The 14,296-nt window shown below is 35.6% G+C and overlaps 1 protein-coding gene across 3 annotated transcripts in view; it reads right to left on the bottom strand.

Annotated features, from left to right (window-relative positions):
- Positions 1-14,296, bottom strand: part of Pi3K68D (phosphatidylinositol-4-phosphate 3-kinase catalytic subunit Pi3K68D) — a 408,362-nt gene that overhangs the window by 13,912 nt on the left and 380,154 nt on the right. For all 3 annotated transcript variants that reach the window (XM_081737759.1, XM_081737760.1, XM_081737761.1), the window contains exons 24-25: positions 6,903-7,099; positions 667-911 (exon numbers count right to left, since the gene is read on the bottom strand). In XM_081737759.1, the coding sequence (XP_081593885.1) occupies positions 667-911; positions 6,903-7,099 (442 nt within the window). The remainder of the gene's footprint in view (positions 1-666; positions 912-6,902; positions 7,100-14,296) is intronic.

The following is a 14,296-nucleotide window of genomic DNA, read 5'->3' as shown; positions in this document are numbered from 1 at the left end:
TTATGAAAATTATCTAACATTAATAGACAACTTCTGTATTCCTACACTTGAACTAAGGCGAAATGTGACAGATATGTTTTTTCTCCATAAAATAGTACAAAACTAATTTTATTGTACGGACCTCATATCAACATTAAATTTTCATGTCCCGACACTTAAAACTCGTGCTAATAACTCTGATCTGTTTTATTGCAAAAAAGCAAGGACCAACGTATTATTGAAATCACCAATTTGAAGAATGTATTCTACTTATAACAAAATATGTATCAAACATAAAGAAATTGACATCTGCAATATGAACTCTATGTTTAAGAAAACTATTGTAAATGTATTATGTAATACACCAACACTATAATTGGGCTTATGCCTGTTGTGTTGATGGCAAAAAATAAATAAATAAATAAATAAATAAAATAAAAAATAAATAAATAGCAAAATGAGTACTAAATGTAAACATGCTATAACCGCTTGCCGGTTATATACGTTCTTTTGTCCTTAACTGTACAAGGCAACTTAAGGAAAAGGTCATTTTAATATATTTTTATGTTGAAAAAGTTATTTCTCTATGTTGGTGAACATCAATGAGAAACCAATCCTCTTTAGTCATCGTAATTTTTTTCATTCTATTTTTAAATGAACTAAGTAAAAAAACTAGACTAAACTTACCATTTCCATGAAGGTCGGGTGACAATTTCGTTTTACGACCTTTGTCTTTCTCTTGGTGGCCTTTGTTCGGTCTGGAAGCAAGTAGACTTTGACGTAAGGGCAAGGCTCTTGGCCACCGATCGTCGGAAGACTTCGAGCATGGTGGACCATCACCATCAACGTCCCTCTTTGGTACTGTAGAGACAACTTCAGCTGACCTCGAACCCGAGCTGAGTCAGAACTAGAATTACGCTGAGGCTTTGGCTCTGAAATAAACAAACAACTTGTAAAATCTAGTTAGAAACATTTTCCTTTTTGACTTTCACTTGGCAATTAGAGCCGCGTCCACAATCAATAAATATTGAATTTATATGTATGCAATACCTTACGAACATTTTACTAGAAGCATGAATTGAAGGGCATGTATGAACATGGTTCACACTAAAATTCTGATATTGAATTCCCTGATTTTCTCTGAATTTTCAAGACTCAGAAAATGATATCCTTGACCCACGATACTGTGATAAAAATTTTTATGAGTAGGTTAGAAAAAAATAAGATGTTTTACGAAGTCCATTCAACAAATAACTGGAAAAGTTGTATAAAAAATTCAAAACTTCGACAAAGTTTGTGCTTCTTTCTTATTTTTTGGTGGTCTTAGAACTATTACCAGATAGGCCTGCCTCGCGAACGGGATGCTGGGAATCAGCGAAACAAGAGAGCCGCACCATTGCAGGTTTACGCCAACGTGAAACATTAACAGATTGGCGCAGTTTCGGAACAATCAAGCTACCATTATGCTTACATAATAACATCAGAAACACATTTTGGGTCTTTTGATATTGAGACGGGCGTCGAAAGATTGGAGCAAATTTGTGAGGCTTCGAAAATTGAGGAATACTAAAGTAGCAGCTTTATTAGCAGCTATCGGAATACTTGCCTATGAATCTAACATGACCTGTACTCCCTGCAAATAAAAAGTTAGAAGATCTCAAGTCATTGATACTAAATTATTATTATTAAAGAGCGGAAATTATGGCAAAATGCCATATTTTGCCATTAAAAAAAACTCTTTGATAAATGCCATTTTTTAAATTAACTGCCATATTTGCCATTTCCTGACTGCTTTTATTTATTTTTTTTAAATTGTTCCTTGCGATGGGAAATGCATGTCATGTTATTAGCTGATAGAGCGGAATGCATTGTCACTCATGAAATAAGAAATTAAAGGTTTCTAGCTGGAACGCAGAATCATCGTATTATTGGCCAACTGAGTCCCACAAATTCCTGATAAGAATAGAAGGCAGCAGATGATGTGATGACAAATGTTCTCTTTAGTTAAAGGAATTGTTTCTTGGTGCTGTTCTGTGAGTTACTGTTCCTCTTTCATTGTGTCAAAGTTTTGGATGGTAAAAGCTCCTTTCACATTAGTAGATGTTGTAAGATCGTTTTCGCGTCTCAAACGAATCTTAACAGACAGGCGACATAATCTTACGCTGGAAAATTAAAAACTTCTTGTTATTTGATGCAACAAGAAGTGAACTATGTGCTGTGTAGCAGGATTTCTTTCCCGAGAGCCAAAGTAGGCTTATCTCTGCTCATTTGTTAGACTTTCTTTTTCATAGACGCACAAATAAGCTTATTTCTGTGAAGCTTTTCCTGTGCTACAAGAACTGCAATATATTTGTGTACTAAGTAATATTTTTTAAAAATTGATGTCTCCTGTTTTCTAATAATTCCAAGATCATGAAACAGGGTTGGCTGGTTTAAACCAGCTGTTTTTTTTTTTCAAAAAGGTTAAAACAAAACAAAACAAACAAACAAACAAAAAAAGCTTTAAATCGTATGAACTTCATGGTGACGTTTCCACATATCAAACCATCTGCATTAGTTTTATCTCCTTTTCACTTTTTAATCAAGGCGTCCCATGTTCAATTCTCTGTCGAACCACAACCTTTTTTTCCAAGTGTAAACCAAGTAGCGGTTTGGATGTCACTTTAAGTGAAAATCTTCTCCTTAATAACCAAGGTATTACATAAGGATGTTAAGCCTAAATATGAGAAACGAAACCAAATTGTATATTTCTGCTTACCTGAATGCCTGTTGTTTTATAAAGAAGCCAAGATTGTTTAAATATGTAGAAAGAAATTGGCAAAATTTATCGACTGCCTATGTAGCCAACAGTAGCCTGAATTGGGCTTCCAGTTTTAATTTAATTGAATGATATCTACATACAAAATTTGTAATTTAATACCTCAGTTTTAGCGTACTGATTATGATACGACGGCCATAAAATTTTACATGCCAAGCAATAACGGAAATGCTTTGCATTTAAAGTAATAACAAGATTTTCCCAATAGCTAAAGCAGGAGTTTCCCTATTTATATATAATTCTGTATAATGATTTCATTTATGCAACTGTTTATCTTTTAGTCCTTCTGAAATGACTCTTGACAATTATATTAACAAGTATGTAAAGATCAGTACAGCGTATTTTTACCAGGAGTCCTTCGTGAGTGAGTCGGCGGACTCATCGCATTTGTAGCCAATTAGTCCCGGTTTCGAGCCCAAATGGAGAACTCGGATGTAGGCCGAGAAGCGGTTTGGATTCTGCTTTAAGCTTATGTGACCCCTTTCAGCATAACCCCGTTGTTGCATAATAACACCAAGGCGAAACAAACCTATTTCTGCCCATATGTAAAATAAATACATAGAGCAAATTATTTAAACCAAAAAACCCTGATTTAAACAAACAAAACAAACAAACAAAAAAAAAGATTTTTGCCAACCATGTCATGAAATAAATTAGTGATACTTGCAATGATTATTTTATTCATCATTATTTTGATATTAATTTTAATAATCTCCGTAGTTATTAGAGATCAACGGATTTTTAACTAAGACGAAGTCTTAAAAGTAAAACGAATATGCTCTTTTCTGCCATATAAAGTGCCATTTTTGGAATTTATTTTGCCATTTTTTAGAGCAATTTTGGAAATTTATTTTGCCATTTTGCCTGCCATTTTTGGTGTTTTATTTTACCATAACTTCCGATCTTTAATTATTACGGTGTTGCCACAAATGAAATCACCGAAACATTTAAGTTCCATCTAATGGGTTAGTATCAACATTACATTAATCTTCGTATTAGCCTTAAGTACGCAAGTAGCACGGACAATATCTATATCTATATCTATATCTATCTATCTATCTACCTACCTATATATATATATATATATATATATATATATATATATATATTGATCAACTAGTAGTGAGCATATATGATGAATCAGCACACACATCCAGTTACTAATAATTTCCAGTTCTTTTAGCTATAATATAAATACTATCTTTTGTTTCATGTTAAGTACACAGATAAAAATTGTACACAACAGAATTGAAATATTGTATATTAAACATGTGACTCCGATGTGTGTGTGTCTAAACTCATTCACATAAGTTAAGAACAATTTCTACTATTTACTCACGATGCAGACAGTATCCGAGTCTAAAGCAGGCCCGCAACTAGAGGGGGGCCTGTCCCCCTAAACTTTTCGTGGCTCCTTCAAACCTCAATACAAAATCATTAATACAATATATATATATATATATATATATATATATATATATATATACATATTTGTAAGAGAATTTTTAATGACTTGCCCTGCCTCCCCCCAAACTTCTGTGGCTGGTTTCGGGCCTGGTCTAAAGTATCAGCTGTAATCTAACAAAGTGAACAAAAACTACATGTTGTTCTTACATTATACTGCAGAAATACCATGCGTGATACGATTAATCGCCTCCAAGAAATGTCTGCGCAGTGCAAAACCTCGCTGTTGAATTTTGATCAGCACAAAAATTTAGAATAATAATAGAGTTTAATTAAAAGTGAAAATATATACAGGTAGTGGATATTGAAACTGAAACACCTGGGTAGAAAGCCATAGTCCGTATTTAATAAAGTGTTGGGGTGCCTTTGACGGTCAGTACAGCAGCAACATGACTTGGTAAGGATTGAAAGAGGTCCTTCACCAACACCATTTGCAGAGAGATTTTCAGCCATTCCTCTTGAAGCACAGTAACAAGTTCAGCATGTGCACGTGGTAGAGGGAAGCATTTTTTCACTCGATACTCTAACAACCTCCGTACACGGTCAATAATGTTGAGATCCGGCAATTGAGCGGGCCATGGCAGTTGTGAGTCCCGTGAACATTCTATGCTATTGGCGCAAATGTTTCAGTTTCAATGTCCACTAACTATATATGACTTTCCAAACAAGAAATACTTTTCAACATATAAAAATGTAAAATAATGTATGGTACGTATTTCTTCAAATGTAAATAAGAAATGAAATGGTCCTTTATTTTTATATCAGGAGACAAACGAGGCTGCAATTGGTGGACGATACCAAAACAGAAAAATCGTACGTAAAGAAGAAGAGGTTGCCTGAAGAGCGTGGAGCATGGAAACTTCTAAGGTGCTGCAAGTAACCTGCCAATAATGGCTGAATAATGCCAATAATAATGATGATGAGCATATACGGTTTACATCAAACTCACATGGCCTGCGATCGAACTACGGACCCATTACACCGGAATTGAGCACTCTACTACTGAGCCATGTCCCCATTCTTCAATTAAATCAGGTAGTCTAAAAAGTACCGAGCCTTCTGCGCACGAGACAGCGTTAGCATCTCAAATCTCAGGGTATATAAGTTGCAGCGGGCAGGTCTAATGCCATTTAACAACTGACAGTTGGAAAAAAAATGGAATTGTTATAAGGTATTTCGTTGTGCAAAATTGTGCAACTTTCCGCAAAATTGTGCTACATTTTACAATTTTATTTTAATAAATGTGCAAATGCTACGCGGGCCCGTGAAGAAATGTGTGTTGTTAATAGAAAATATATGTTATGAAAAGCAACAGCCGAGAGATCGTTCACTCGCTTTCGTTGCGAAAATTTCGATATCCAAGATCCTCCTCGCAGTGGGCGACCAATCACAGAAAACGTGGATGATATTTGGCAAAAGCCAAGGAAGAGCGGCTTCTAGGCAATCATAAGATCGTGAATGACCCAAACATCTATCATCAAACGGTGTTAAACAATTTGGAGAACGCTGGCTAGCACTAGAGCCGTAGTCTAGTGGTTACAGTGTTGTATCACGTCTGGGTGGTCTAGGGTTCGATTCCCGGGTGCTGCATCCTAATTTTCGGCGCCCATCTAGCGTCGTGAGGCAAGGTGGGGAATCACGTAAATAAAAGACGTGACTGATACGCCTGTTACAGAGAGAGGGGAAGATAACATACTTATCACGTGTCATCGCTATACTGGATGTAGTTCAACCGGTCCCTAACAGATGGCGTTGGAGCGGCTCAGGCGCACAATGGACTAGGTTAATGTGGTGGGTTCAACAAAAAACAAAGAAACAACGGGAGATTAAAGAATCATTTTTTATTCATAAATACATATAAACCGGCTTTAAATCTGGATATTGGCAACATTGATAAAGTCTGGTTATCTACCTTTCATGTATTTTTTGGGTCTGGCAATAGTGACGTAACATAACCATCGCGCATTCTTCAACTCAGCTCATTCTTTCGCACTGTGCTCTGTTCATGGTATTTTGACATCCACCCTTTATGTTATATTTATTGGTGGTATGTACAGTATTACTTTTTCTTCACCATTTTTCTCTCATCCGTTTTTTATTTTTGTTACCCTACCACTGAGGACGAAACTAGCTTGTTCCGAAACGTGTGGTGGAGAGTGTTTAGTTTTCCCACGGGAGCATTTATTGGTAAGTAACCAATTTTTCTGTTAATGTCACGCCAGTGGTACGTTAATAATAATAATAATAATAATAATAATAATAATAATAATAATAATAATAATAATAATAATAATAATAATACGTAAATATGTCGAGGATATTATTATTATTATTATTATTATTATTACAAAAGAAAAATATATCCTCCAATGTTAGCTTCTACTGACTTAGTAGCGAATTCACATTTCAACTTAATACTGTATATTTCTGGCTCATGCAAAATTTGAAATACTATGAATCCCTCTTAAGACAAATCCTACTGTAAATTTGCTAAGATCTAAGTAAAACTTTAATCTGAAATTCTTAAAAAATTAGGATACGTTCAGACTTCCTAACTAAAACGAAAATTCTCTGACTTTTTAGGTTTTCTTAACAACACAACTTTTAGAGGTTGAAAACATAACACTAAAGAACAACAAACCTTTTACTTTCTTGGCATGAATATTGGCTTCCTGTTGGTCTCGTAGCAGTGGATGGAAGAACGTGTACACTATGTCAGAATGTGCAATTTCATCGGCCATTTGGAACAGGGACTGAAGAAATCGCTCAATTTCTACTCGACGCTTCTCTGCTACTTGTTTGATATTCGAACGTCCTACATGGATTCCACACGGCAAACTGAAAGAAAAACAAATAATATTACAGATTTTGTTAACTGTAGAATAGCATTGTAATACAGAATAACTGATATTGTTTAACTCTGAATTATATGCTCTCCAAAAAATCTAGCTATTGATTTCAGACACAAGAAACGTGTGATTCAAAAGTGTAGCTGGGTGCAAAATCCCGAACAAAATTTTTATTTTATACATATTGCTCCTTTAACTCTTTTGAATTATTATTATTATTATTATTATTTTTTTAAAGTAAATTATAGACTTTCAGTCAAGCAGCTACAGCATCATCCCTATTTATCCTGCTATCATGGTTCGTACATCATTCTCTTCAGAATAGAAGATCCTTGCAAACGGTACCATTCACTGTTTCTATCATGTATCTAAGGAGGGAAAATCGCGAAAAAAGTTTTTTGTGAAAAATATTTTTTTTCTCCTTTTTGCCCCTCTGGACCTCTCCTGTGTTAACGCAGAAATCTGAAAAATACTAAGGGATGCACTGAATGTGTGTGCAAAATGTCAATCTTCTATTTGCAAAAATAAGCCCGCCAAAAAATAATAAAAATAGGCCTAACAGAAAATGATTTTTTAAAGTTATGACGTCATCAGCCCCTGTCTCGATGCAGCGAGACGTGAAACCATACGTGATGTGTTCTACAACACGTCCATGCTTGAAAAAAAACAAACAAAAACAAAAACAAAACAAAAAAAAAGGATCTAGAGCCTTTCTATTTCAACTGTGCCTCTTCTGGTGCTGCTGTCGATGTGTCTTTTCCCGTACTTCGCTCGAAAGAGGAGGGATTAGTTGCTGCGGTAGACATCTTTCAATTGTTGGATGCAAAAGTGTTGCCACAATGAATTATTTCACAGACTTCGATGGGCTGTCTTGTTAGCTACTCTAAGTAGCTTACGATCTTCACTCGTCAAGACCAATCGACTGAATGACAAATTGGCAACACAGCTGAGATCATTCACGTTCGCATATTTTCCGAGAGCACAGGTGGAATAGACAGGCTCTAAAAAGCATTATTGGTACTTTTAAAATGGAATGATATACTACACAGTAAAAAATCGTTGTTAATTCAACTCAATTTTAACACAGGGCAATAGTTCCAGCGTGACTACCACTATGCGGTGTTAGTTCAACACATACCCCGCGGTATTGGCGTTTAACACAGGGGGTGTGTTACGTCTTTAACACACAACCGGTGTTGAGCCGTGCCGTAAGCGTTGATGAACCACAAAATTACTCCCCCAAAATATGTTAAATCACCTATATGCGTAATGCGTTTACATTATGCTGAGTCTAAGAAAACACTTTAAACAAGTAAAAAAAAAAATGTACTCCAGTGGCGGGGGGGCACGAACCACCAACCTTCAATTACTAGCCGCGTGCTCTTCCGACTTGGCCAGGGAGGCGATGAAGAAAACGCCGCTTGTAGAGTGATAAATTGTTGAGGTCTTTTGAATTTGGCTAATCAGAGTGCTCCTTTAAGCCGCGTATATTCGACGATAACCGTTCGGGATAAGATAAAATTTGCTCGCCATGTAGACCTAATTTTATAACAAAACGACGACTGTATTTACTTTATTTTATAGTTCTTCCATATTCACTTTCAAATGATCGGCGACAATTGCCATCTAATAAAGTTGATGCGTTTGTTGTTTCTAGTACACAATCGCTTAGAAAAAGAAGCAATAAATGCATCAAATGTGGAACATGAATTTAGAACACTTAACTGGCACATGCCTAGCATATCTTGTGCTGTTAGGGTTTCTTCAGAAACATTATGTAAAACAATTTAAAACACATCGCGTGGTTTGCATTGTGAATTTTTGCGTATACCTGGATTTGTTTAAGTATTTCTTTCTACTGTGTTTGTCTCTAGCTTCAATTCATAAGCCTTTATAATTAGATGCCCAACACATTTGGCAATCACGCAGTAAACAACACCGAAAATTCTACACTTGTGTTAATTTAACATACAGGCTGTGTGTCATTTCAACTACCGGCATTTGACACACAACTCCAAATGAAGAGTGAGTTGTTCTAACCACCTGTTTGTGTTATATTTTAACACAATCGTGTTAACACATATGCATGTCGTTGAAATAACACGATTTTTTACAGTGTACCTTAACGCATGTCGTTGAAATAACACGATTATTTACAGTGTACCTTAACGCATAAAAATATATAATAGAATTTAAAAGGGTTAAGCGTTTGCTGAAATCAAATGTGTCAATGTGTACTGTGAGTATTATGCCATGTGAAAGTGTTTTCCCATCATAGTGTTAAACAGAACAGTGGTGTCACGTGCTTGGGTATTATTTAATTTCTCCCCCAGATCACTTGGTAAAAACTCTGGTTAGGTTAGGTTAGACTCCGGAACCATCGATGGATTTGGTGGAGATACTAAATGTCATCCACGTGCTCTACTAACTGAATGGTTATAGCGTGCTTTTAGTTCAATGTACACTCATGTCCAAAATTATTGTCGCATATCTATAACTGTCTTCTTGTAAGAATATAATTTGATAATGATTTTGCAGGACACATTTAATACTGATACTATGTGTATAGGGATGCGCACGAGACGAGACAGAATTTTCCTGAGAAAATTCGAGTCGAGACACGGCTCTTCCAATAGAGAAATAATACATTTTTCGAGTCGAGACATCACTTTTACAGGACATTTTCGAGACGAGACAGCCGCAAATTTTGTCTCGTGCGCATCCCTATGTGTGTACAAGCGGGAAATGTATATTTGTGGTAAATTTCATAAGAAAAGAATTATAAATACGAAAATTATAATGAGTAAAATAAAATGTTGCTAAATGGACAAGAAAATTGTATTTTCGTTTTATTGTGATTATTTACTGCTCTTTTGACATGAAATTTGCCACATACATGCCTTTGCCGATTACACACATACTAACATTATAAGAAATACCGGGCGTATTCGTTATCAAATTATATTCCTACAATAACATATTTATAGACATGTGACAATAATTTTGGACATGAGCGTACGTTAAGTTCGATTCGAGGGATGATTAAGATATTTTGGCATTGTGTGTAAGTTAAGTGGCAGTGAATCCCAATCTAGAAAAACAAATAGATTGTGCTGATGAGTTGATGTGCTGCAGAGTAAAATGGAAGTGATAGAGTAATTCCAACTCATCCTCAAATCGAGAACGGAACAGATAATGAAAAACAGTAAAACAGACGATTAACTAATCAATATAGGACTAGCTCGGGAGAGTAATGCTCCCGGAAGTAGAAACGAGGAATACAGTTCTGATTGGTTGGCGTTATCCAATTCTTGCCACGTTGCATTAAAATAGCAGAAATCAAACGCTTGTTGCTGTCGGCCTTGGTGGCCGAGTGGGCTAGCGCTATATGCTAGTAATAAAAGTCTCTTTTGGCGTGAGTTCAAACCCGGCCCGAGGAAAGTTTTTTTTTTTTTTTTTTTTTACATTTTTATAACACTTATTAAATTAAAATATGAAAATAATACTTAAAAAAGTGATTTATTTACTTTTGTGCAGATAAGTAGTTGTAGTACTTATGCCCTTGTACTCCATGATATAGGGCTCGTTTTGTTCCCCTTGTACTTCATGATATAAATTTTGTGACCAACTTATAACAACTGGCTAGGATAGCGCGTAAAACAGCTGGCTAGAGTAGCGCGCGGAAAAACGTACTTCCGGGAGTATTACTCTCCCGAGCGGGTCGTATCAATATGATCGAAACAATTCCTACATACCACCAAACTGGCTGCTGTATCATTACTCATGTAGCTTCCATTTACTTTGATGTGCTTACGTTTATAATCCAGTTGAATGTGGATCATCTGGCATGTCGTTGTCCTTCATGGACTGTAGCCAATGTCGTGCGATTGAAGGAGAAATCCCCTAGTGCAGTGTTTCTGAAAGTGTGGGTTGCGACCCATTGGTGAGTCTTAAGTCGTTTCTTGGTGAGTCGCAAGAAGTTTATCCTTCTAAAAATTTTATTTTGATGCAGAAACATATGTTGTGAAGTATTATTCAGAAAATAAAACTCGGAAACATTTGTTAATGAAGTGATGAGTAAGTGGTTACACAGAGTTCTGCCCTGTTGTACAATCACTAGAGATGGCGGGTTAGGATGGAAGGAGAGTGCGTGAGTCAAAATCTGTCACGAGGTAGGCCACTGCGTCGGGAGTAGTGTTAATTTGTCTTACCTTTGTATGGAGACATTTTAACTCTCTTTGCACGTGCATACAGTTTCATACGATGTAGTTATTGAGAAAGAATTATATTACACTTGCTCCACCGTCACCGGCTGACATTCTCGTACCAACAAGGCCACTATTACAAGGCAGAAACCAGGGGCGGAGCAGGAATAGACTTCGGGGGAAGGGACGTGGGTTGTAATACTGCTACTTAGAGCTACTTCCAAAACCTCCAAACTCTGGAATGGGTTTTATTTATATATAAAATAAAATTTCCTATTCTGGGGGAGGGGGCCGATCGCACCGATCGCTTCTCCCTGGATCCGCCGCTGGCAGAAACTTTTCCAGCAGCCTCGTATTGTACGCAAAATTACGACTACCTAGACATTTAAAGCATGAAGCTGCATAATGAGCACTGTACAGATGATTTCACAACAAAAAAAGCTGATTTGTCTTCAGACAAAACACGGCTAAAGCAATGTGTTAAGCGGCTCAGGAGATATTTAAAAAAAAATTACTTACGCATTGCTCGAACCATTAGTCAAGTCAGACCTAGAAAGTAATAATTGATTGTTCAGTTCTGAGTAGACATAAATTTAATATGCTTTACACAAATAGCTGTGGGAAAATAGCACCACCAAAATTAGGTTGCTGGTGCTTAGTATCAGTAGTTTTTTAAACTTCCTGATTTTGTGGATCCTCTGCTCACTGGGAAACATACTCCATTACTCGTCGTTATGCGACGGTAATCCAAAAAAATAATGGCCCATGTTAATCCTGTTGTTCAATTTCCCGCCAGGCTCCAAAAGGCTAATCACTGCTTTGTCACAGCCGTTAGATGCCGCATATACTGCATCAAACTCTCACTATCAATAGACGGCTACTCTCACTGAAACATAGTTCCATGTGGAAGTGCGTGTTGTAACGAACCCATCAATGATTTCGTTCCATTTAGGATATTTTAAATTACGTTAGTAAGTCTAGAAACTTATTTTATTATACTAAAATATTATTTCTGTTGATAAATTTTATTAAACGTATTTCGCTATTAGTAATTGATAAAAACAATAATTAGTCGAGTTAGTGTCTTGTCATAATATAGAGGTGAAATACTGCATTTCGGTGCTTTCGGAAAGGAAGAGGAGAATTGTGTTTATTTTCTTCGCCAGATTTTCCGTGAATATTATGATTGTGGCCAATCAGAGCTGTGAGCTAAATCACGCTTAGTATAGACCAATTAGTAGTCTTCTTCTTTTTCTTCTCGCTCAAAAAAAGAACGCGAGAGGGGAGTGTGTATTAATGGTGGCGGTTGAAGAAAATAAGATCTTGTAATTTAGCTTCCCTAGGTTTTGTTCGAAATCTAGGGAAAGAATAATAGAAAATGTATGATATCCTCCCCAACCTAAGCGGTAAGTTATAACGGAGAGAGAGAAACTTCAAGTTGACTCCCAACTATTCAACAATTAGGCCTACCGGAAATTTAAGTTGTGATATTGGCGTTTGAAAGTGAAAGGAAGACAAAAAGGGGTCAACCATAATTCTTTATTTTGGTATGTAACAGAATTTATTATGATAATGAGTGGTTAATTTCCGAATCTCTCTCTCTTCTTCCTCTCCTGGTTAGCACCATAGTTGTAGTAATTATCATTGTATATGACAGCAATTACCTCGATATGAAAAGTAGGACATAGAGAAATTTAAATTACTTGATGTTTAAAATTTATGTTTTGTTTATTCCGCCATGTTTATTGTTAACTTGCTTGATATAAGTGATACCGATGAAGAATAACTGTAATACTGTGTGGCAAAATTGGATTGTGGAAAGGATAAATAATTTGAGATTTAGTCATGTGGCCAATATTGTTTAATATTTGCATAGTAAACTCTGAGGATAAGTAAATAAAGCACGACGTTTCTGTTAGTAATAAATATGCTATTCACTGTGCCTGTTATTTTGTTCGGCGAATGTTCAGTACGTGCATAATTCCATTGTTGAATTTAGGGTTATGCAGGCCTTCAATGCTCACCAGACGCGACAGCGTTGTTTTGAGATTGTTCTCGTGCCGTATAACGCAATAGTTACACGCAGTTTTCAGTAAAGTGCTCTGTCTCAATATTTATCAGCTATATTTATAATAACTATATTTATCACCTAGTACAATTACAGTGTCGAATTAAAAAAAAAAGGAATGTTTACAATAATAGTTCTAAAGCACATCAGGATCTCTTGTACTTTTTCTGGTTACCTCTGTAACAGGGATTTATTCCTAACTAGGCTAATAGAAACATATATATATATATATATATATATATATATATATATATATATATATATATATATATATATATATATATATCAAGAAGTATATGTATATATCTGACTCGAAATAGAAAATTAGAATCGATGTTTAACCACGAAATCTTTCTAGTATGAAGTTTGATAATCACTATTTTTAAGCTGCTGTATCATTTTACAAAAATTACTGTATTCTGATATATGAGTGGTGGAAGCTCACGAATTCTGTTTTTTTTAAATTACCGGAGCCTCCCGAGGCCACAGTGTACAGCGAGCTAGGGCAGGCGAGTAGAGGATATCTAAGTTTGTCAGTTATTATTTTCTGGAATGGTTACTTTATATAGAAATTTAATACTATATGTTTTGCTCGACGATACTAGCACAATAATCCAACAATTTCGTACACATTTGTTTTATAAGTTTAGTTCATTTGTAAATGGAATAGTTAACCTTCTCATTTAATACGAATTCAATAGATATTGTTCTGTCAAAATCGAAATATACTGTGAAATTAGTTGCATTTGAAAAAAAAAACCTTATGTAGTACCATATTCGCCCTAAAAGTGATTAGTCTTAAGGTACAATTGAGTTGTACAGTTCAAAATTATTATTATTATCGTATTTTAGAATAGTTTGGATATTAATTTGAGATCGTTATTTTGATTATTGCATACGGTAGTGTGAGTGA

This window comes from Thermobia domestica, chromosome 14 (assembly GCF_964235325.1).
Source record: "Thermobia domestica chromosome 14, izTheDome1.hap1.1, whole genome shotgun sequence".
NCBI classification, from domain to species: Eukaryota; Metazoa; Arthropoda; class Insecta; order Zygentoma; family Lepismatidae; genus Thermobia; species Thermobia domestica.
The sequence above is the reverse complement of the archived record's forward strand: the minus strand, read 5'-3'. Positions and strand labels throughout refer to the sequence as shown.